Genomic DNA, 23,140 nt, shown 5'->3' on the forward strand with positions numbered 1-23,140 from the left:
GAGAAATTGATATTCATGCCATCAGGTTGGAGGCTACCCAAATGGAATACAAGGTGTTGCTCCTTCACCCTGAGGGTGGCCTCATCGTGGCACAAGAGAAGGTCATGGGCGAACATGTCGGAATGAGAATTGAATTAAAATGTTGGGCCACCTGGAAGTTCTGCTTTTGACGGATCGAGCAGAGGTGCTCGACAAAGCAGTACCCGAATTTACAACGAGTCTCACCAATGTAGAAGAGGCTGCATCGCGAGCACCAGACACAATAGACGATCCCAGTAGATTCACAGGTGAAGCATTTCCTCACCTGGGAGGACTTTTAGGTCCTGAATGGAGGTGAGAGTAAAGAAAATGGGCAGGTGTAGCACTTTGGTCATTTGCAGGGAGAGGTGCCAGGAGGGCCAAATGGACAAGTTTTGGGCCAAGACCTTCCTGACGAAGGGACTCGGCCCAAAACATTGACTGTTTATTCCCCTCATTTGATGCTGCCTGACTTACTGAGATCCACCAGCATTTTGTGCGCGCTGCTCAAGGTTTTCAGCACCTGCAGAAACTCCATTGCCTCTGATAATCTGGCACCTGGGGACTTGGAGGTGCAAATCCTTCAGGTGTTATACTATTGACACATCCCCTATTATTATTTCACTTTTTGTAGGAACTTCGTAGGTTCCCCACCCTGGTGTTTCCAGACCCTAACCCCAAACATGTATCCAGTCTACAGTCTTGGACCCTGGCTCCGTGACAACCTCCCACATTCCTGACCCTGGTCACAGCCCGCACTATACAACAGACCCCAGCTCAAGGGCCAGCGCAGAATAAGCAGGCTGGCAAACCATCAGGATTCCTGACCCCTGATGTCTCCAATCTATAGGAAACAATCTGCATTTCTACCACATGTTTTACAGTCTCTCAACGTCTCAAGCATGGTGGAGCTAATTGAACAAGCTCATTGCTACACAGATTTAATTAATAAACAATACAATTGCAAAGATTACTGGGAGGCAGTGGATCAACTCCAGAGACCTAGGTTTGACCCCGACCTCCATCACTTTCTGTGTGAACTTGGCACATTCTCCCTGTGACCACACGGGTTTACGCAGGGTACTCCGGTTCCCTCCCACATCCCAATGATGTGTGGATCAGCCTCTGTAAATAGTCCCCACTGTGTGTGAGGGATGGATTCTGTGGGGAATTGATGGGAATGAAATGGGATCAGTATAGGACTGGTGTGAATGGGTGGCTAGTGGTCAGCTCAGGCTCGATGGGCTGAAGACTCTATTTCTGTGTTGTCTTTGAACAAACAGTTATGGAGGTAGAACACTTAGGAAAGAACTTCAGCGATCAAAGACAGTCAGGGATACTGTTTGTTTTGTCTGACAAAAAGCCTCCCTCATTGTGAAGCTTCCACAGTAACCCCACCCTCTGCACCCTTCGTTAATTAGTCGAGTGTCCGAGGTGAAATTTGAACCTAGGGAACTTGTGACGCAGGTTACTGAGTAAATGAATGACTTACACCAGAGCTAACATTACTGAGAGGGAGCAAGGGTCGTGAAGCTCAGAACCTGACACTGTCTGTGCGGTCACCAGGACCAGTGCCAATCCTGCCGACCAGCTCTCCTCGGTACACGACTCCAGAGAGGATAGAGGGGACAGAGTGATCTCTGAGGGGGAACAGAGGGTCAGTGTGGAACTGGGCTGGCTGGGTATGGAAGGTGGTTTCGCAAACAGGACCTGAAACTAGAAACCAGATGCTGTTAGCAGGCAAACAAGAATCCCAATATACAAGATCACCCTTTCAGTGGGTTCTAGTGAAAAATTAACTTCGTCCTCTCTGCTCTGGACCCGATGAGTAACCCCAGCCACTACAGTAGCTTGTTTTTGAATATGATCAATTCCATTAGAGACTAAATACACAGCATGAGAAAACAGCCGCTTCGGCCCATCCAGTCGATGCCGACCATCCATGCAACCCATTGACACTGACTGGCTGGAGTGTTCGAGGACATCTTCAATCCCTCACTGCTGCATTCAGAGGTTCCTACCTACCTCAAAAAGCAATCATACCAGTGCCCAAAAAGAGCAGGGTGAGTTGCCTCAATGACTATAGCCCAGTTTCACTCACATTAACTGTGATGAAGTGTTTTGAGAGGTTGGTCATGACCAGAATTGACTCCTGCCTCAGCAAGGACCTGGACCCACTGCAGTTTGCCTATCACCACGATAAGTCCACAACGGATGCAATCTCACTGACCTCTGCCTTGGATCACCTGGACAACAGTAATACTTACTTCAAGCTGCTGTTTATTGATCACAGATCAGCATTCAACACCATCATACCCTCAGTTCTAACCAATAAGCTCCAAAACCTGGGACTTGGTACATCCCTTTGCAAATGGATCCTCGACTTTCTTATCAGGAGATCACAGCCTGTGCGGATTGGGTAACATCTTCTACTCGCTGACAATCAACACCAGCGCACCTCAGCACAGTTCAAACACCATCTGTGGAATTCTCTGCCCAAGGAAGCAGTGGAGGCTACCTCAGTGAATATATTTAAGAGGAGGTTGGACAGATTTCTGCATAGTAGGGCAATTAAGGGTTATGGCAGACATCCCACCCTGCAAAAACTCATTTCAGGGAGGTAAGCACCCCCACCCCTGGCAACACCATATCCCCAACCCCCCACGGTCGACCTCCAAGGGTGTATGTAATACTTTGTTTAGTGATTTTGTCTAATCTGTAAACTAAGTTGGGTATATGCAGAAAATGTGACATTAAAATATGTACTTATATTATCATGTTTATTCTATTACAACTTTAAGCAAGTCTACAGGGAGTTTGGCCTCATCACGTAGGACATCAATAGCGTAGCTCCTTAGCAGCCAGCCAGCTAGTTTAAATAACGTTAGCTATGCTAATGAACGACTGACACCTGTTAAACTCACCTCAACATGTCTTTTACATTTTAACCCACCATGGGGCAATAGAGAAGTCACTGTTGCAAACAATGCAGCGGGCAACACGGTCATTATTTTTGAGGTCAACTGTAAAGCCCGCCCACAGAAAAAACTGATAGGTCTACTTAGCAGGGGTCCGCAATTGTTTTTGCACCACAGACCGGTTTAATATTGACAATATTCTTGCGGATCGGCTGACCGGGGGCGGGGGTGTTGATCACAACTGGAATATAGGTGATAAGTCAATCGCATCATAATATTTTAAGTAACGTTTGGATATTAAACACACAGCACATATTTTCCCCATATGAACATATAAAATCAGTGCAACACACCAATATCGCTGAATCAGTGGGAGCCCTGGGCTTGTTTCCCTGCAACAAGACGGTCCCATCGAGAGGTGATGGGAGACAGCGATACTCGAAGGGGGCTCCTGATGTCCAGTCTATTCCGCGATTTAGTTTTCATTGCATTCATTGCAGAGATATGTTGGAAATGGAAGCAACGTTTTCAGTGCTTTCGTAGCTATCTCAGGATATTCAGCCTTGACTTTGATCCAGAATGCCGGCAGAGATGTTATGTCAAACATACTTTTCAGTCCGCCATCATTTGCAAGCTCGAGGAGTTGATCTCCTTCCCGCGCTGACGTGGATGATTCACCAGGGACATTCACAAATGGGTCACGGACCCATTCCTTTGCACGTCTTGGGTCACTGATGACCTCGCGTGCATTCAAGTTCAACAGTGCGTGACAGGGAATGAGGAAAGGTGCAGCTGACTCATATCACCAAATCATATCGTTTCCTTGCGGCCCAGTGGTTGGGGACCACTTTTAGCACAAAGAGAGACCAATCAGGATTCTCGCTCTCCCTCTCCCTCTCAAAAAAAAATCTATTTCCAGGATATTGTATATAATTTCCAGGCATCAGGGCTTCTATTAGATCAATATCTATACAACTTATATAAAATTAATAAAATTATGATGGGTATAGATAGAGTGAATGCAAGCAGGCTTTTTCCACTGAGGCAAGGGGAGAAAAAAACCAGAGGACATGGGTTAAGGGTGAGGGGGGAAAAGTTTAAAGGGAACATTAGGGGGAGGGGCTTCTTCACACAGAGAGTGGTGGGAGTATGGAATGAGCTGCCAGACGAGGTGGTAAATGCGGGTTCTTTTTTAACATTTAAGAATAAATTGGACAAATACATGGATGGGAGGTGTATGGGATATGGTCCGTGTGCAGGTCAGTGGGACTAGGCAGAAAATGGTTCGGCACAGCCAAGAAGGGCCAAAAGGCCTGTTTCTGTGCTGTAGTTTCTATGGTTTATCCGTTTCTGTATAAAATGGCACTTTTTGTTCAAACTTCAGAGCAGTATGGTGACAGGAGCCAGGCTGCTCTTGTGCACAAGTAAATGAAGTGTGATCGTGGAATGAGTGGGAGTTTGCAGTGTCCAATTAGTTAGTGATGACGGTACCTTGATCTGGTCAGTGTAGCCCATCTCTCTGTGGTTGAAAGCTTTGTGCGCTCCATTCTTTTCGACTAGGCGCATCCCTTCCGGCGTGCCAGCCGTGCCGAGCACCCTCAGGCCATGAGCTCGGGCTATCTGGCAGGCTGCTATCCCTACCTGAAATGCAATGAAATCATTTACCTCGGAATGAAAAGGAGCTTCCCAACACTTCAGCTGCTCCAGGCTGAATACGACCCTCTTGCTAACCTCACCGCTGCAAAACCCCTAATTCAATGATTCCAAGTGCTTTCCCCTCCAGTGGAATTTCCTGGTGGCCAACTGTTTTAATTCCTAACCCCATGGCCTCCTCTTCTGCCGCGATGAGGCCACTCTCAGGGTGGAGGAGCAACATCTCATATTCCACCCATGTAGCCTCCAACCTGATGGAACAAACATCGATTTCTCCAACATCCCGTAATTTTTTTTTTATTCCCCCCTTTTCTTAACCCCCTCCCCCGTTCCTCTTCTTCTGTTCCACTTGCTGCCCTCATAACTGTTCATGTCTCCTCACCTCCGCTTGTGCTCCTCCTTCTTCCCTTTCTCCCACAGTCCACTCTCCTCTCCTGACAGGTTTCTTCCTCTCCTGCCTGGCTGGCATCACCCATTGCTGTCCAGCGATCCTTCCTCTCCCCCCACCCCCCTATTCTGGTATCTTCCCCCTTCCTTTCCAGTCCTGGTGAAGAGTCTCAGCACAAACTGTTTATTCATTTCCATAGATCCTGCCTGGCCTGCTGAGTTCCTCCAGCCCCACCTGCACCCACCCCCCACCCACACACACACATACATACACACACACACACACTCACACACCCACACATATATATATATATACACACACACCCACACATACATACACACACACACCCACACATACATACACACACACCCACACATACATACACACACACACACATACACACACACCCACACATACATACACACACACACCCACACATACATACACACACACACATACATACACACACACCCACACATACATACACACACACACCCACACATACATACACACACACACCCACACATACATACACACACACATATATATATACACACACACACACACCCACACATACATACACACACACACCCACACCTACATACACACACACACCCACACATACATACACACACACACACCCACACATACATACACACACACACACCCACACATACATACACACACACACACCCACACATACATACACACACAGAGTTGGCATCTGCTTGCAGATTCTAGTTGGGAAAAGCTGCACAATGATTCCTCAATAACTTGAAGTTTTGTTAGAGAATTGTGGAGGTACCTTTGCCCAAATAAAAGACTCTGCCTACAAGAGTGGTAGAGCCACTCCAGAACGCACCCCACTAATTGACTGAAAGGAACCATCATCATCCTATTGGGGTGGGGGGGGAGGGGGCAGCAGGTGGGGGAGAGGGGGAAAGAGAGGGAGCACGAGAACAGAAACCATTACATTTAAGAAGCAGCCTGATCAGAAACAGATTTACTATCACCAACTCATGCCCTTGGAGATGCCCACTTACAAAAACAAAGGTTAGATATGAAGGGTTAGATTGATTTAGGATAGGTTATGAGGATGGCACAACATCATGGGCCAAGGGGCCTGTACTGTGCTGTAATGGTCTATGTTCTATAAGGCATTAATTTACATGGCTCTCACTGGCCAGCACCGATCCAATGGGCTCCCTCTGATATTCAGTTAATGCAGCTTACCCCTCCGCTCGCTCCATGAACCAGAACAATCTCCCCTGCCTTCGCATGTGCTCTGAAAACAGAAAGATCTGCAGATGAAAGACGCTGCTACAACTGGGTGCAGAACCTGACAGTGTTCTCCCAAGTGAACTTCTGCCAGAATCACACCGAACTGTGCACGCAGAAATCAGCACAATGTGTGTATGTCGTCCCAGAAGTAAAGGTGACCATGCACTCGAGAAGAGACCAGATTCACAATGATATTCCAGGTGTGGGCTGTACTTCTGCATTAGCTGGTGTTAGGTCTTCTCACACTAAAGACCAATGAACTTTCACCTTCCTAATCACTTGCTGTCCCTGGGTGATTAGCTTTCAGCAACTCATGTACAATGGCTTTCAGGTAGTTCCTCAAGAGGGTGGGAGTATATAAGCAAGGATGTTATGCTGAGGCTTTGTAAGACCATAAAACGTCGGAGCAGAATTAGGCCATTTGTCCCAGCTGATCCGTTTATCCCTCCTCAGCCGCACTTCCCGGCCTTCGCCCTGTAACCTTTGATGTTGTGTCCTATCAAGAACCTATCAAGCTCTGACTTAAATACACCCAACAACCTGGCCTCCACATCTGCCTGTGGTAACAAACTCCAAAAATTCACCAGCCTCAGGCTAAAGAAATTTCTTCACATCTCTGTTTTAAGTGGAAACCCCTATATCCTGAAGCTGTGCCCTCTTGTCCTAGACTCCGCCACCATGGGAAACATCCTTTTCCATGTCTACTTTGTCTAGGCCTTTCAACATTCGAGAGGTTTCAATGAGATCCCCCTCATCCACTTAAATTCCAGCGCGTACCAACCCAGAGCTATCAAACATTCCTTGTGGGATAACCCTTTCATTCCTGGAATCATCCTTGTGAACTTCTTCTGAACCCTCTCCAATGCCAGCACATTGTTTCGTAGATGAAGAGCCCAAAACTGTTCACCCAGTACTCAAGGTGAGGCCTCACCAGATCCTAATAAAGCCTCAGCATCACATCCCTGCTGTCGTATTCTAGACCTCTTGAAATGAATGCTGACATTGCATTTGCCTTCCTCACCACTTACTTCACCTGAAAGTTAATCTTTAGAGTGTTCTGCACAAGGACTCCCAAGTCTCTTTACATTCCCTAATCTGTCCAAGTCCTTCTGCAGCCTTCCTGTTTCAATACTAACTGCCCCTCTATCAATCTTCATATCATCTGCAAACTTGGCAACAAAGCCATCTATTCCATCATTGATATGCAGCACAAAAAGAAGTGGTCGTGACACAGAGCCCTGCAGAACATCACTAGTCACTGGCAGCCAATCAGGAAACGATCCTTTTATTCCCAGTCACTGCTTCCTTCCAATCAGCCAAAGCTCTTACCATGCCAGTAACTTTCCTGTAATACAATGAGCTCTTAACTTTGTTAAAGGCCTTCTAAAATTCCAAATATACAACATCCACTGCATCCCCTTTATCTATCCTATATGTAATCTCCTCAAAGAATTCCAACAGGTTTGTCAGGCAGGATTTTCCCTGAAGGAAACCATGCTGACTTTGTCCTATCTTGTCCTGTGTCACCAAGTAACATTTGCAATTTTCCATTCCTCTAGCACTATTCCAGAATCAATGATATGTGAAAGTTAATTACTAATGCCTCCACTATCTCTACTGCTACCTCTTTCAGAACCCTAGGGTGCAGTTCATCTGGTCCAGCAGACTTATGTACCCTTAGGTCTTTCAGCTTTATGAGCACATTCTCCCTTGTAACAGTAACTGCACTCACTTCTCTTCCCTCACACCCTTCAGAACTTGGCGCACTGTAAGTGTCTTCCACAGGGAAGACTGATGCAAAATACTCAATTAGGTCTTCTGCCATCTCCTTGGCCCCCATTATTTTTTCTCTGGCTTCATTTTCTAGCGGTTCTATATCAACTCTCATCTCTCTTTTATTTTTTACATTCTTGAATAAGGTTTTACTATCCACTTTGATATTGTTGGCTAGCTTGCTTTCATATTTCATCTTTTCCCTTCTAATGATTCTTTTAGTTTCTCTCTGTAGGTTTTTAAAAACTTCCCAATTCTCTACCTTCCCACTAATTTTTGCTTTGTTGTATGCCCTCTCTTTTGCTTTTACTTTAGCTTTCACTTCCCTTGTACTATCTTGCCATTTGAGTATTTCTTTGTTTTTGGAATACATCTAGCTTGCACCTACTCATTTTCGCAGAAACTCACGCCATTGGTGCTCTGCTGTCATCCCTGCCAGCATCTCCTTCCAATTTACTTTGGCCAACTGCTCTCTACCACTGTAATTTCCTTTACTCCACTGAAATACTGTGATGCCAGACTTTACTTTCTCCCTATCAAATTTCATGTTGAACTCAATCATATTGTGATCACTGTTTCCTAAAGGTTCCTTTACCTTAAGCTCCCTAATCACCTCTGGTTCATTATATAACACCCAATCCAGTATAGCTGATCCCCAAGTAAGCTCAGTGATGAACTGCTCTAAAATACCATCTTGTAGGCATTCAACAAATTCACTCTCTTGAGATCCATTATCAACCTGATTTTCCCAATTGACCTGTACCTTTTACCCTTGCAGATTCTTAACTCAACCTATAAGGATTCAACATCTTCCAATCCTATGTCACATCTTTCTACTGATTTGATGCCATTCTTTACCAGCAGAGCCATGCCACCCCCTCTGCCTACCTTCCTATCGCTCAGATACAACGTGTAACCTTGGACATTCATCTCCCAAATACAACCATCCTTCAACCACTATTCAGTGATGGCCACAACATCATACCTGACAACCTCTAATAATGCAACAAGATCATCCACCTTATTTCTGATACTCAGTGCATTGAGATACACCACTGATTACTGTATTTGCTACCCTTTTTGATTCTGCATCCCTAATTCACTGATACTCACCCTGCTGGCTGCAAGTTTGTCCTTTCATCTGCCTGCCCTTCCTGACAGTCTGACTGCACGCTATCTTTGCTTTTATACCATCTGTCCTATCCTGAGTCCCTTCACTCTAGTTCCTACCCGCCCGCCAAATTATTTTAAATCCTTCCTAACAGCTCTAACAAACCTACTCGCAAGAATATTGGTTCTCCTCGGTTCAGGTGCAACCTGTCTCTTTTGTACAGCTTTTACCTCCCCATGAAGAGATTCCAATGATCCAAGAACCCGAAGCCCTGCCCCCTGCACCAGCTTCTCAGCCACACATTAATCTGCCAAATCATCCTGCCTCTACCTTACTGGGGTGTGGCACAGGCAGCAATTCAGAAATGGCATTTGTCAGACCACACTTGTGGTATTGTGAGCAGTTTCGGGTCACTTATCGATGAAAGGACATGCTGGCATTGAAAAGAGTCTAGAGAAGGTTCATGAGAATGATTTTGGGAACAAAATGGTTAACATCTGAGCAGCGTTTGATGGCTCTGGACCTGTACTCACTGGAGTTTAGAAGAATCAAAGATGATCCCACTGAAACCTACTAAATATTAAAAGCCCTAGATGGAGTAGATGTGGAGAGAATAGTGGGAAAGTCCAGGACCAGAGGGCAAAGCCTCAGAATAGAGGGATAGGGAGAAATTTCTTTAGCCAGAGAGTGGTGAATCTCTGGAATTCATTGCTTAGAAGGCTGTGGAGGTCAATCATTGGATGGATTTAAAGTGGAGGTTGATAGGACCTTAAGGATATCAAAGGTTACAGAGATAAGGCAGGAGAATGCGGTTAAGAGAGATAGTAAAACAGCTATGATCAGAAGGCATTGCAGATTCAATGGGCTAAACACCCTAAATCTGCTTCCAAGTCTGATCCCAACACCTTTTAGGTATTTGCTGAAGTCCACCTTTCCATTGTCTGCTCCCCAACCAATCACACTTTTCTCATTATTTATTGAGATTTAGCATGCATTATTAAATGACAATAAAAGAGGACTGCATGTCCTCATAATCTAATCTAACTAACCTTACCAGCCACTTGAGCTATGCCACCCAGCAACCCCCAACAACCACAATTGAACCCAAGCCTAATCGCAGGACAACTTAACCAAATAACCAGTACATCTTTGGATTGTGGGAAGAAACTCACACATTTCACAGGGAGGACAGACTCCTATGACATACTCCTTACAGATCGTACCCTGCCTGCCAAATTTACACGTTTGTAAACATCAATCTGGAGAGTGCGTCAAAAGATCGAGAAAGTGGAACCTAATTGAAGTGTATAGGGTGCTACGGTAGTGTAGCAGTAAGTGCAATGTTATTATAAAGTACTGGTGTTCCAAGTCCAGTTCCAACACCAACTGTAAAAAGTTTGTATATTTCTTCCCATGAGTGTGTGGTTTCCTCCAGGGTTCCGGTTTCCTCCCAAAGATGAACTGGTTAGTAGGTTAATTGTTCATTGAAAAAGACTAAGGAGCTGGTCGTAGTTGGGAGGAGAGTTAAGGTACCGGTGACCTCTGTTTCCATCCAGGGGGTCACTGTGGACATGGTGGAGGGTTACAAATACCTGGGGATATGAATTGACTATAAACTGGACTGGTCAAAGAACACTGAGGGTCAGAGCCGTCTCTATTTCCTGAGGAGACTGAGGTCCTTTAACATCTGCCGGACGATGCTGAGGATGTTCTACGAGTCTGTGGTGGCCAGTGCTATCATGTTTGCTGTTGTGTGCTGGGGCAGCAGGCTGAGGGTAGCAGACACCAACAGAATCAATAAACTCATTCGTAAGGCCAGTGATGTTGTGGGGATGGAACTGGACTCTCTGACGGTGGTGTCTGAAAAGAGGTTGCTGTCCAAGTTGCATGCCATCTTGGACAATTTCTCCCATCCACTACATAATGTACTGGGTGGGCACAGGAGTACATTCAGCCAGAGACTCATTCCACTGAGATGCAACACAGAGCGTCATAGGAAGTCATTCCTGCCTGTGGCCATCAAACTTTACAACTCCTCCCTTGGAGGGTCAGACACCCTGAGCCAATAGGCTGGTCCTGGACTTATTTCATAATTTACTGGCATAATTTACACATTACTATTTAACTATTTATGGTTCCATTACTATTTAATTATTTATGGTGCAACTGTAACAAAAACCAATTTCCCCCAGGATCAATAAAGTATGACTATGACTGCAAATTATTATTAGGGTAGGGTGAAATAGGTTGATTTGCTGGGTGTGGGGCTTGCTGTGCTGGAAGAGTCCGTTCCCCGCTGTATCACTAAATAAAATAAACAACAACGAGAGTCTCTGCCATCAGTGCCCAAAAATCCCACAACACCCCGATCGTTGTTAAGGTAAAACAATTCACTTTGCTGTCAAATTTATGATTGCTTACTTTTGCAGGAGGGCTCGATAGGCAGTGAAGTAAGGGATTCCAATAGCTGATCCTTCCTTGTAGCTTAGACCATCCGGCAAATGGTAGACAGCGTCATCTGAAGCGACTGTATATTCAGCATATCCACCGGAAATGGTTTGACTTGTAAAAACTCGATCTCCTTTCTAACAGAGCAAAAAGAACTTATCCAAAACAAGAGAAAATCTGCAGATGCTGGAAATCCGAGCAATAACACACAAAATGCTGGAGGAACTCAGCAGGCCAGGCACCTATGGAAAAGAGTGCAGTTGACGTTTTGGGACGAGACCCTTTAGCAGGACTGGAGGAAAAAAAGCAGATTTGAAAGGTGGGGGGAGGGGAGAGAACCACCGGGCAATAGGTGAAACCTGGAGGGGGATTGATGAAGTAAAGAGCTGGAAAGTTGATTGATAAAAGAGACAGAAGGCCATGGAAGAAAAAAAGGAGACAAGGAGTACCAGAGGGAGGCGATGGGCGGGCAAAGAGATGAAGTGAGAGAGGGAAAAGGGAATGGGAAATGGAGAAAGAGAGGGGATGTGGGGGTATTACTGGAAGTTCGAGAAATCAATGTTCATGCCATCAGGTTGGAGGCTACCCAGATGCTGTTCCTCCAACCTAAGCGTGGCCTTATCGTGACAGTGGAGGAGGCCATAGATAGACAGAATGGGAATGGGAAGTGGTATTAAAAATGGGTGGCCACTGGGAGATCCCGCTTTCCTGGCAAAGCGGTCTCCCAATCTATGTCGGGTTTCACCGATATACAGAAGGCCACACCGGGAGCACCAGACATAGTATATGAGCCCAACAGACTCACAGGTGAAGTGTCGCCTCACCTGGAAAGACTGTTTACAGCGCTGAATGGTACTGAGAGAGGTGGTGTAGGGGCAGATGTGGCACTTGTTCTGCTTGCAAGGATAAATGCCAGGAAGGAGATCAATGTAGAGGAACAAATGGACAGGGGAGTCGCGTAGGGTGCAATCTCTACAGAAAGCAAAAAGTGGGGCTCCACCATAACCTAGACTATGCAAGCAGTTCCATCAGCCCATCAGCTCCACAACAAACAAGACAATAGAAACAGTTCCCTCAGTCCAACTACTCCATAAGAAACAAGATTATAGAAACTGTTCCTTCAGCCCAGGTGCTACACAACAAAGAAGACTGTGGAACAGATCCTGTGCCCAGCTGTCCATTACACACAATACGATTGAAACAGGTTTTTAGCCAAGGTGCTCCACTACAAACAAGATGACGGTACAGGTCCTTCTGCCTAGCTGCTCCACAATGAACATGGCTTTGGAAACAGTTTCATCAGCCCTGCTGCTCCATAACAAGACGATGGAACAGGCCCTGTGCCCAGCTGCTCCATCACACACAAAACTAGGGAACTGGCAGTTGAGCCCAGCTGTTCCATGACAAACAAGACGATTGAAAAAGGTCCTTCAGACCAGCTGCTCCGCAATGAACAAGATGATGGAAGAAGCCCATCAGCCCAGCTGCTCTAATGAAAACAAAACGATGGAACAGGTCCATCACACACAAAACTAAAAACAGGTTGTTCAGGATCGGCTGCTCCATAGCACACCGGACTACGGAAACAGATCCTTCAGCCCAGCTGCTCCACGACTAACAAGACGATGGAAACTGTTCCTCCAACGCAGCTGCTCCACGACAAACAAGATTTGGAAACAGGACGTTCCCCAGCTGCTCCACAACTAACAAGACGATGGAAACTGTTCCTTCAACGCAGCTGCTCCAACAGAAACAAGACTATGGAAACGATACCTCAGCCCAGCCCAGCAGTCTATCATAACCTGGACTATGGAACAGGAACAGGACTATCATAACAGGATCGGCAGCTAAACTAGTCCCATCTGTCCATGTTTGGCCCATACCCCTCTGAACATCTAAACTGTTTCGCACTGTATCTCGAACTGAATGACCGACTAAATAATTGAATAAAAGATGAATGATTGAAGAACAAATAAACTTTTGCTATCCACAAATCTGTCCAAGTACATTTTAAATGTTGTTAATATACCTGCCTCAATTACTTCCTTCTTTCCATCTAATGACCACCCTCTGGGAGAAAAAGTTGCTCCTCAGGTCCCCTGTAAAGTTCTCTCCTTTCTGCTCAAACCTGTGCCGCAAACCCTGTCTACATGGACCCTATTTATTCCCCTTGTGATTTTAAACAACTCTAAGGTCACCTCTCATCCTCCTGTACTCCAATGAAAAATGGCCCAACCTGCTGAACCTCTCTCCAAAACTCAGTCCCTTAATCTGGGCAAAATTCTTGTACAATTTCTCTGCACTCTTTCCAGCTTAATGTTCTCTTTCCTACGGCAGGTAATACTGAACCCAATATTTAGTTTTCGACACCTGCAGCCTCACCAACATCTTGTACAACTGCAACCAAACATCCCAACTTCTATACTTCCTGCACTGCCTGATGAACACCTCCACCACATCAGCTACCTGCGACTCCACTTGCAAGGAACAGCATAACTATACTCTCATGCCTCCCTAGCGCCCTACCGTTCACTGAGCGAGTCCCACCCTGAAATGTCTTCCCAAGATTCACCACCGTAAGACAGCAAATTAGGCCATTCAGCCCATCAAGGCTGCTTTATTCCAACATGGATGATTTAATATCTCTCTCAGCTCCATTCTCCTGCCTTCTTCCCGTAATGTTTGATGCCTGACTAATCAAGAACCTATCAACTTCTGCTTTAAATATACTCAGTGACTTGGCCTCCATGGCTGCCTGGGCTAATGGATTCTACAGATTCACTGCCTTCTGGGTAAAGAGGATAGACAAGAATGGACTCACTTTCAAGGACTCCATCTTATTTTCTCAATATGTATTGCTTATTTATTTATTATTATTTCTTTCTTTTTGTATTTGCACAGTTTGTTGTTTTCTACACTCTGGTTGAATGTCCTAGTTGATTCTGTTATTCTATAGTTGTTATTCTATAAATTTCCTGAGTATGCCCACAAGAAATATATCTCAGGGTTACATATAGTGACAAATATGTCCTTTGATAATAACATTTACTTTGAACCTTTGAAGAAATTCTTCCTCATCTTTGTTCTAATGCAACATCCTCCTATTCTAAGGCTGTGCCATTTGGTCCTTGACTCCCCCACTTTTGGAAACATCCTCTCCACATCCACTCTATCCAGGCCTTTCAATATTCGATATACCATCTCTCACTACCCTAATTAAACTCCGTTTGCCATTCCTCAGCGCACTATCCCAGCTAAGATCCTCCAAATTCTGATAACCATCTTCACGGTCAACATCCTCACCTCTTTTTGAGTCATCAGTAGACTTTTGAACCTATCTACAATCTCAGTTGCAGCTAGTTTTCACATTGCCGGACTAGGGGGGAAATGCCTGCTATGTGACTGACCTGAAACGTGGTAACACATGGCCCCACTTGTTCAATGACTCCACCCACATCATGGCCTGGTGTCCACGGCAAAGTCGGTTTCCTCGCGTAGGATCCAGAACGCATATAGACTTCCACAGGATTTACACCGCACGCGTGGACTCGGATCAGCACCTAAAAGAGTAGAGAGAAGGGCAAATGCTGAGAGTTGTCTATGTGCCCGTCACCAGTACTGAATATTCCAGGTCAATCTGAAGAAATTCCACTCCTTCTGAACACGTGCAGATCCAAACTGACAATTTGAACTTTCCCCATGTTCAAATTGTCACTTACATTCAGGCAATTGTATTTGTGCTAGCTCTTTGCCAAAGCAAAGTCAATCACAAAGCCCTCCCTGCCACTGAACACATTTAATGGAGCACTGTCACGAGAAAGTAGCATTCAACAGATCCTCACCAAGCAGACCATGCTGTCTTCTCACTACTACCATTAGGCGGGAGTACAGGAGTCTTGTGTCCCATGCCACCAGGTTCAGGAACAGTTATTACCCTGCAACCATCAGGCTCCTGAACCTAGCAAATAACTTCCCCATCACTAAACTGCATACACAATTCGAGGTGTCTAATCATGTGTGACTGTGGTATTCTCACCACTAACTCATTGGTGCTGCACTCCCATGTTCGAGCGTTGGAATAACAGGCTGGATTGTGTGCGTCTGTGCACTGCCGGGTGTCCATACCATCCTTTGCTGGACATTGTCACTCAAGGTCTTGGACTACATATGTTTTTTTTTCTGAAGTGAATATGCTTCTTTGCCCGATATTTTGAATAATGTTACTGACTATTTTTGAATGTTTGCTTGCTATTTTGAAAGTTTTGCACCTTGGCCCCAGAGGAACACTCTCTCATTCAGCTGTTTGAATGATAATTAAACTCGATTTGAAAAGGGAGTGATGGAGAATGATTTTTCCTGAACCAACCCCTCCCTAATTGCCCTTGAGGGGTGGTGGTGAGCTGTCATTTTGAACTGCTACATTCTTTGAGGTGTTGGTGCACCTATAGAACCTTTTTAAGATTTAAGATAAGCTTTGTTACATGCACATTAAAACAGTGAAATGCATTGCATCAAAGATCAAAGTTTTTCCCAAATTGGTGCCGTCAATGTACAGCGATGTTTTGAAGGCAGTTAACAAAACTACTGAATATATTTTTTTGGACTACAATCACCCCAGTCTGCAGCATGCAATTTCCCTTTGGGAGTTGTGCGTCTGAATGCTTTGGCATTTTTTTTGCGGTACCCTGAAGGATTCAGCAGACTGAAATCTCGAGAATAAGGTACAGCAGCATTAGCCACTACTAGAGTGGACTTCGAGCCAGCTTAAAACTTCTGGCCAGAACGTAGCGGCAGGGAGTGGGTCTGACAGAGAAAACTGAGCCAGATTTTCAGCCAATTTAAGCACCAAACCAGATTAAAAAGATTAAAGGATCGAGGACAAGGGCTGCGATTGAACCAGTGTTCAGCTCACTACTCCAAGTCATCCAGGATCGTCCACCTGACCCATCTACGTCTCTTCCCACCACTACCTTCAGGTGCAAAGTGCACGAGTCTTGACTGGCTGCACTCACCTCAGCACTGAACTGGCTCATCAGCCTGTGGACACACTTTCAGGGTCTCTGCGGTTCATGTTCTGTGAGTTATTTATTTACAATTTTATTGTGTGTGCAATTTGTTCTTTTTTCCACACATTGGGTATCTGTTTGTCTTTGTGCTGTAGGGGGTTTTGTGGATTCTATTGTGTTTCTTTGTTTTGTGGCTGCCTACAAGACGACAAATCTCAAGGTTGTATATGGCATACATACCTTGATAATAAATATATTTAGAAATTCTGAGTCCAAGGATTTGCTGGGGGCAGCCTGCAAGTGTTGCCATGTTCCTGGTGCCGACATTAGCATGCCCACAACTTACTAACCCTAATCTGTAAAAGGACCCATTTTGTGAGCAGTTTTGTGCCCCTTATCCAGCTGGCTTTGCAGAGAGTCCAGAGAAGGTTCACGAGAAGGATTCCAGGAATGAAGGGTGAGGAGTGTTTGATGGCTGTGGGCCGTACTCGCTGGAGTTTAGAAGAATGAGGGGGATCGCATTGAAATCTATTAGATTATTGAAAACCCACTTAGAGTGAATGTGGAGAGGATGTTTCCTATAGTGAGGGTGTCTAGGATTGTAGAACACCGCCTCAGAATAGGAGGTCCAAGTGCATCAAGTCCCTTTAACAAAGGTACTGAGAGACGGAGCACATCACCTGATGGTCACTTGGTTTGGGAATAGGAACATCCGATCGCAGCTGCAGCACTGACGGTCCACCAAACTCAAAGACTTGCACAGCTCGCATGAGGGACACGGCCAATCTCCCTGAGGCCATGGCCACCTAGGATTTAACAGAGTTAGAGTCAAACCTTCCCCGAAGCCCAGGGCAGCTCACATACAAACCAACAGCACTGATATTGAAAGTAAGCTCTCCATTCAGGTAATTCCACAGCCAGTGTCAGCAGGACAGAGCGGAAAGCTTGAAGAACCACACTCAGCAATTCAGGATCAGCTTCTTCCCTCTACCATCATTTCTCTGAACAGTCCATCAACCCATGAGCACTACCTCTTTATTCCTTTTTGTGTACTACTTATTTTGATATTTATAGAAACATAGAAAACCTACAGCACAATACAGGCCCTTCAGCCCACAAAGTTGTGCCGAACATGTCTCTACCTTAGGAATTACTAGGCTTACCTATACCCTCTATTTTTCTAAGCTCCATGTACCTATCTAAAAGTCGCTTAAAAGACCCTGTCGTATCCACCTCCACCACTGTTGCTGGCAGCCCATTCCACGCACTCACCACTCTCTGAGTAAAAAACTTACCCCTGACATCTCCTCTGTACCTACTCCCCAGCACCTTAAACCTGTGTCCTCTTGTGGCAACCATTTCAGCCCTGGGAAAGAGCCTCTGGCTATCCACACGATCAATGCCTCTCATCATCTTATACACCTCTATCAGGTCACCTGTCATCTTCCGTCACTCCAAGGAGAAAAGGCCAAGTTCACTCAATTTAGTTTCATAAGCCATGCTCCTCAATCCAGGCAACATCCTTGTAAATCTCCTCTGCACCCTTTCTGTGGTTTCCACATCCTTCCTGTAGTGAGGCGACCAGAACTGAGCACAGTTCTCCAAGTGGGGTCTGACCAGCGTCCTATATAGCTGCAACATTACCTCTCGGCTCCTAAATTCAATTCTATGTTTGATGAAGGCCAATACATCGTATGCTTTCTTAACCACAGAGTCAACCTGCGCAGCTGCTTTGAGCATCCTATAGACTCGGACCCCAAGATCCCTCTGATCCTCCACACTGCCAAGAGTCTCACTGCCAGCCGTGACACTATCTCTGATCAACAGTGCCACACCCCCACCTCTTTTGCCTCCCTCCCTGTCCTTTCTGAAACATCTAAAACCCGGCACTTGATGTAACCATTCCTGTCCCTGAGCCATCCAAGTCTCTGTCATGGCCACCACATCATATCTCCAAGTACTGATCCACACTCAAAGCTCATCCACTTTGTTCACAACACTCCTTGCGTTAAAATAGGCACATCTCAAACCTTCGCTCTGAGCGCGTCCCTTCTCTATCACCTGCCTATCCTCAGTCTCTTCAGTTCAGTTCCCACCCCCCAACAATTCTAGTTTAAACTCTTCCCCAGTAGCCTTAGCAAACCTGCCCACCGGGATATTAGTCCCCCTGGGATTCAAGTGCAACCCGTCCTTTTTGTACAGGCCACACCTGCCCCAAAAGAGTTCAGAATGATCCAGAAGTCTGAATTCCTACGCCCTGCTCCAATTCCTCAGCCACGCATTTATCCTCCACCTCATTCTATTCCTATTCTCACTGTCGCATGGCACAGGCAGTAATCCCAAGATTACTAACTTTGTGGTCCTGCTTCTCAACTTCCTTCCTAACTCCCTGTATTCTTTTTTCAGGATCTCTTCCCTTTTCCTACCTATGTCATTGGTACCAATATGTACCACGACCTCTGGCTGTTCTCCCTCCCACTGCAGGATATCAGGGAATCGATCTGAAACATCCCAGACCCTGGCACCTGGGAGGCAAACTACCATCCGAATTTCTTTCCTGTGTCCACAGGATCACCTGTCTGGCCCCCTAACTATAGAGTCCCCTATCACTGCTGCCATCCTCTTCCTTTCCCTACCCTTCTGAGCCACAGGGCCAGACTCTGTACCAGAGGCACGACCACTGTCGCTTCTCCCAGGTAGGCCATCTCCCCCAACAGTACTCAAACAGGAGTACTCATTGTTAAGGGGTACAGCCACAGGGGTACCCTCTAGTACCTGACTCTTCCCCTTCCCCCTCCTGACTGTTACCCACTTGTCTGTCCCCCGTGGCCCCGGTGTGACCACCTGCCTATAACTCCTTTCTATCACCTCCTCACTCTCCCTGACCAGGCAAAGGTCATCGAGCTGCATCTCCAGTTCCCTTCGGAGCTGCAGCTCAACACACTGGGTGCAGATATGGCCGTCTAGGAGGCTGGGACACTCCCGGACCTCCCACATCTGACACCAAGCACAGAAAGCTGGCCTCACACACATACTTACTCCTTTCTGCAAATAACACAGGTAAACCTACCTTGCCTCATCCTGTTACTGCCTAAGCCCGTTGAGCCAAAGTCCAATCACTCTGCCACCTCTCACTCCGCTGCCCGCTGGATATGGTTGTCTTCTTTTTAAACCTTTCGCGCTCTACTGGCTGACATCACACACCTATGCAGTCTCACCTCTCTTTTACCCTGAGTAGTAAAAAAACACCCTATGCTCCGAAAAATCAGCTGTTCACTCGCAGCCTTCTTGCTCTGAATCAAAAACCGTTGAGGATTCCTTGCTTTTTTAAACCTTTCGTGCTCTACTGGCTGACGTCACGCGCCTGCGCAGTCTCGCCTCTCTTTTATGATAAAATGTTATGTCTTTGTGCTGTACTGCCATTGCAAGACAACAAATTTCACATTATACTCATAAGAGATACTGCGAATGTTGGAAATCCAGACCAACACACACAAAATGCTGGGGGAACTCAGCAGGTCAGGCAGCAACTATGAGGAGGAATAAACAGTTTACATTTCTGGTTGAGAGCCTTCATCAGGAAGGGAAAGGACGTGTATGGGACCTAAGGCTATTGTACTTCCTGCCCAATGGTAACAGCAGAAAAAGAACATGGTCTGGATGGTGGGGTTCTTGATGATGGATGCTGCTTTCTGGTGGCAGTGATCCTTGTTCTCACTGGTGGGGAGGGCTTAGCCTGTGATGGACTGGGCTGTATCTACTACTTTCTGTAGGCTTTTCTGTTCTTGAGCATTGATGTTTTGATACAAAGCCATGATGCAACCAGTTCAGATGCTCTCAACTGTGCATCTCTCGAAGTTTGTCAAAGTTTTAGGTGACATTCCAAATCTGCACAAACTTCTAAGAAAGCTGAGGCATTATTGTGCCTTCTTTGTGATGCCACATATGTGCTGGACCCAGAACAGATCTTCTGATATGACAACAGGAAGGAGGCAGAGCCCACGAAAACAATGTTTTCCTTAAATCTCAACAAAAGAACTGGCCATTGCCTTCAGGAAGGAGGACGGTACACACACTCCTGTCTACATCAACGGTGTTGAGGTTGAGAGCTTCGGGTTCCAAGGTTTGAACATCATGAACAGCCTGACCTGGTCCAACCATGTAGATGTCACAGCCAAGAAAGCTCACCACCACCTCTACTTCCTCAGGAGGGAAAAGGTCATCCCCCACAACAGGATCCAAACGGTATGCTTAATATTGGGGGAGTAGCCACAGGGGTGCTCTGCACTAACTGCCTATTCATCTTCCCATTCCTTCTCCTGACAGTCACCGGGCTAGCCACCTCCTGCAACTTATGGCTGACTACTAACGTGTGACTCCATTCGATGATCTCCTCCCTCTCAGGTCATCCAGCTGTTGCCTTAGATCCCTAACACAGTCTTCAAGGAGCTACAACTGCATTCACTTCATGTAGATTATTTTTGTTTCACCTTGTTCTACCTCAATGTACTGTTACAATCTGGTCTATATGAACAGTATACTTTATCATATCTCAGTACACGTGACAATAATAAACCAATTGCAAGACCACCTGCTATCTATGTGAAGCTTTACAATCAAAGGATCCTGCCGGACATAAAGTACAGCAGCTCTATCCCATCAGCCAGTTGCTTGTTGGTGGAGAAACTGAAGAAGCTGGGCTTGGTGTGGATTATGCTGCTGCCTGTGTCAGAAAGGGTGCAGTGAAGGTGTGTAATCTAACAGCAAGTGATTGTCTTAACCATTTTTCTTGTGATCACAACCTGTTGGTCACTGCTATTGCGGAATGCTGCAAGTCCAATTCACTGGCTTATTGGCCAGACCAGCCATGATCACATTGAATAGCAGAGCAGGACCGATGGGCCAGTTGGCCTACTCCTGCTCCTATTTCTTATGGCTACAGAGTTGTGTGGCCTGAGTCGTGGAGAGAGCCAAGTCTCAAGCCGCAGTGTCACCTGTTTGCAGCAGTCCAGGAGAGAGGTGTCAATGCCGGGGCAGTGTGGTTCGGTGTCCATACTGGAATCGATGTTGCCCCCCCCCAGTGTTCGCTCACAGAAGATAAGACACAGTGTGTTCAACTGCAGGCTGCTGCAACATTCACAGACTCAGGACCCAGACTATATTTTTTGTGTGACTGTATTTTACTGCTCTTATATGTGCCATATGCACTTTGTGCTGTGTATAACTGTTGGTTCTGTGTTTTGCACCTTGGCCCCAGAGTAACACTTCTGTTTAACTGTATTCATGGCCATTCATGTATGGTTGAATGACAAGCTAGACCTTGCAGTTGATAACTAGATTGTGAGGTGGAGAGCCCATGTCATCATACTAGGAAACTACACTCATCTTACAACAGCAGTAGGTGAAAGGAATTTTGAAAGGTCTGATTTTGCAGAGCACCTGATACAGACACTGTTGGAGTTAGAGCACACCAAAACAGGCCTTTCTGCACAAGCTAGTCCCAATTCCCCACCATTTGGCCTACATGAGAATTACTCTCTTGTATAAGATGAAGTTTATTATTTTGCAACAGCACATTGCATTGACACAAGCCACACCACCTAATTTCACCTGCCTGATCAATTAACCTACTAACCAGTACATCCTTGTAATACATCAGGAAACCAGAGCACCCAGAGGTCAGAGAGAGAACATACAAACTGCAGACAGCAGCAGAACTGAATCTGGGTTGCTGGCACTGTCAAAAGTGGCTCTGACCACTACACTACCACACCACCGTAAATGTTACAACAAAACATGAACCTCTTTACTTTTCCTATGCAGGTGTTTAAAATGCTGTTAATGTAGCTACCCAACCACTCCTTCTACCCCCGGGTTCCTACTAAATCTTTCGCTTCTTACCTAGTCACTTCACTGAGCAGTACAGCACAGAAAGAGGCCCATCTAGGCTGTTCCAAACTGCTATTCTGCCTTAAACCTACGTCCTGTAGCTTTCCACCGCTCCCCCCCCCCCCGCCACATCCTGGGGAACAGACTGAGTGCATTCACCCTCTCTATGCCTTCTTACTATGCTTATACCCTTCCTCGTCTCCGGGAAGCCATCCCCTCCCCTCAGTAACTCACTCACATCCCAGGCAAGTTTTACGGAACAGAAGGGAAAGTTACACGTTTCCCGCACTGCAATAATGAAGAACGGCTCTATGACCTGCTGTCTGCCGACCCGAGCCCCAACTCCGAACCGGTAACTCCGATCACACTCCGCCCACGGCGGCGGCCATCCGCACTTTAAATAACACCGGCCTGCCAATCACCGCTATCCCCGCCCTCTCCCTCGCCTCATCGGTGCAACCCACTGCCAATCTCCACATAAACCCCGCCCATTGCACTTCAAGCCCGCCCCTGCCCCGCCCAGCTGCCAATCACATCATCCTATCAGCTCATCACCAGCTCTGATGTCGACAGCCTGTTGCTGAGATCCTCCGGCATTTTGTATGTGCTTCTCTGAATTTCTAGCCTTTGCTGTCCATTGGCCCCGCCTCTCTTC

The 23,140-nt window shown here is 46.1% G+C and overlaps 2 protein-coding genes across 5 annotated transcripts in view; one reads left to right on the forward strand and one right to left on the reverse strand.

The window, feature by feature from the left end:
• The window catches only part of lrriq3 (leucine-rich repeats and IQ motif containing 3), an 88,849-nt gene extending 76,819 nt beyond the window's left edge, over positions 1 to 12,030 (forward strand). For 2 of the 3 annotated variants that reach the window (XM_072273255.1, XM_072273256.1), the window contains exon 8: positions 11,735 to 12,030. In XM_072273255.1, coding sequence (XP_072129356.1) covers positions 11,735 to 11,877 — 143 coding nt within the window. In that variant the 3' untranslated portion in view covers positions 11,878 to 12,030. The remainder of the gene's footprint in view (positions 1 to 11,734) is intronic. The other variant, XM_072273254.1, reaches the window with a different exon arrangement.
• cryz (crystallin, zeta (quinone reductase)) overlaps positions 1 to 22,881 on the reverse strand; it is a 43,973-nt gene extending 21,092 nt beyond the window's left edge. Inside the window, exons 1-6 of one of the 2 annotated variants that reach the window (XM_072273261.1) lie at positions 22,802 to 22,881; positions 17,277 to 17,402; positions 14,998 to 15,150; positions 11,564 to 11,727; positions 6,211 to 6,262; positions 4,428 to 4,577 (exon numbers count right to left, since the gene is read on the reverse strand). In XM_072273261.1, the coding sequence (XP_072129362.1) occupies positions 4,428 to 4,577; positions 6,211 to 6,262; positions 11,564 to 11,727; positions 14,998 to 15,150; positions 17,277 to 17,396 (639 nt within the window). In that variant the 5' untranslated portion in view covers positions 17,397 to 17,402; positions 22,802 to 22,881. Of the gene's footprint in view, positions 1 to 4,427; positions 4,578 to 6,210; positions 6,263 to 11,563; positions 11,728 to 14,997; positions 15,151 to 17,276; positions 17,403 to 22,723; positions 22,745 to 22,801 lie in introns of those variants that run through there. The other variant, XM_072273262.1, reaches the window with a different exon arrangement.
• Positions 22,882 to 23,140: the final 259 nt, after the last annotated feature.

The sequence above is a fragment of the Mobula birostris genome, chromosome 12 (assembly GCF_030028105.1).
Source record: "Mobula birostris isolate sMobBir1 chromosome 12, sMobBir1.hap1, whole genome shotgun sequence".
Classification (NCBI taxonomy): domain Eukaryota; kingdom Metazoa; phylum Chordata; class Chondrichthyes; order Myliobatiformes; family Myliobatidae; genus Mobula; species Mobula birostris.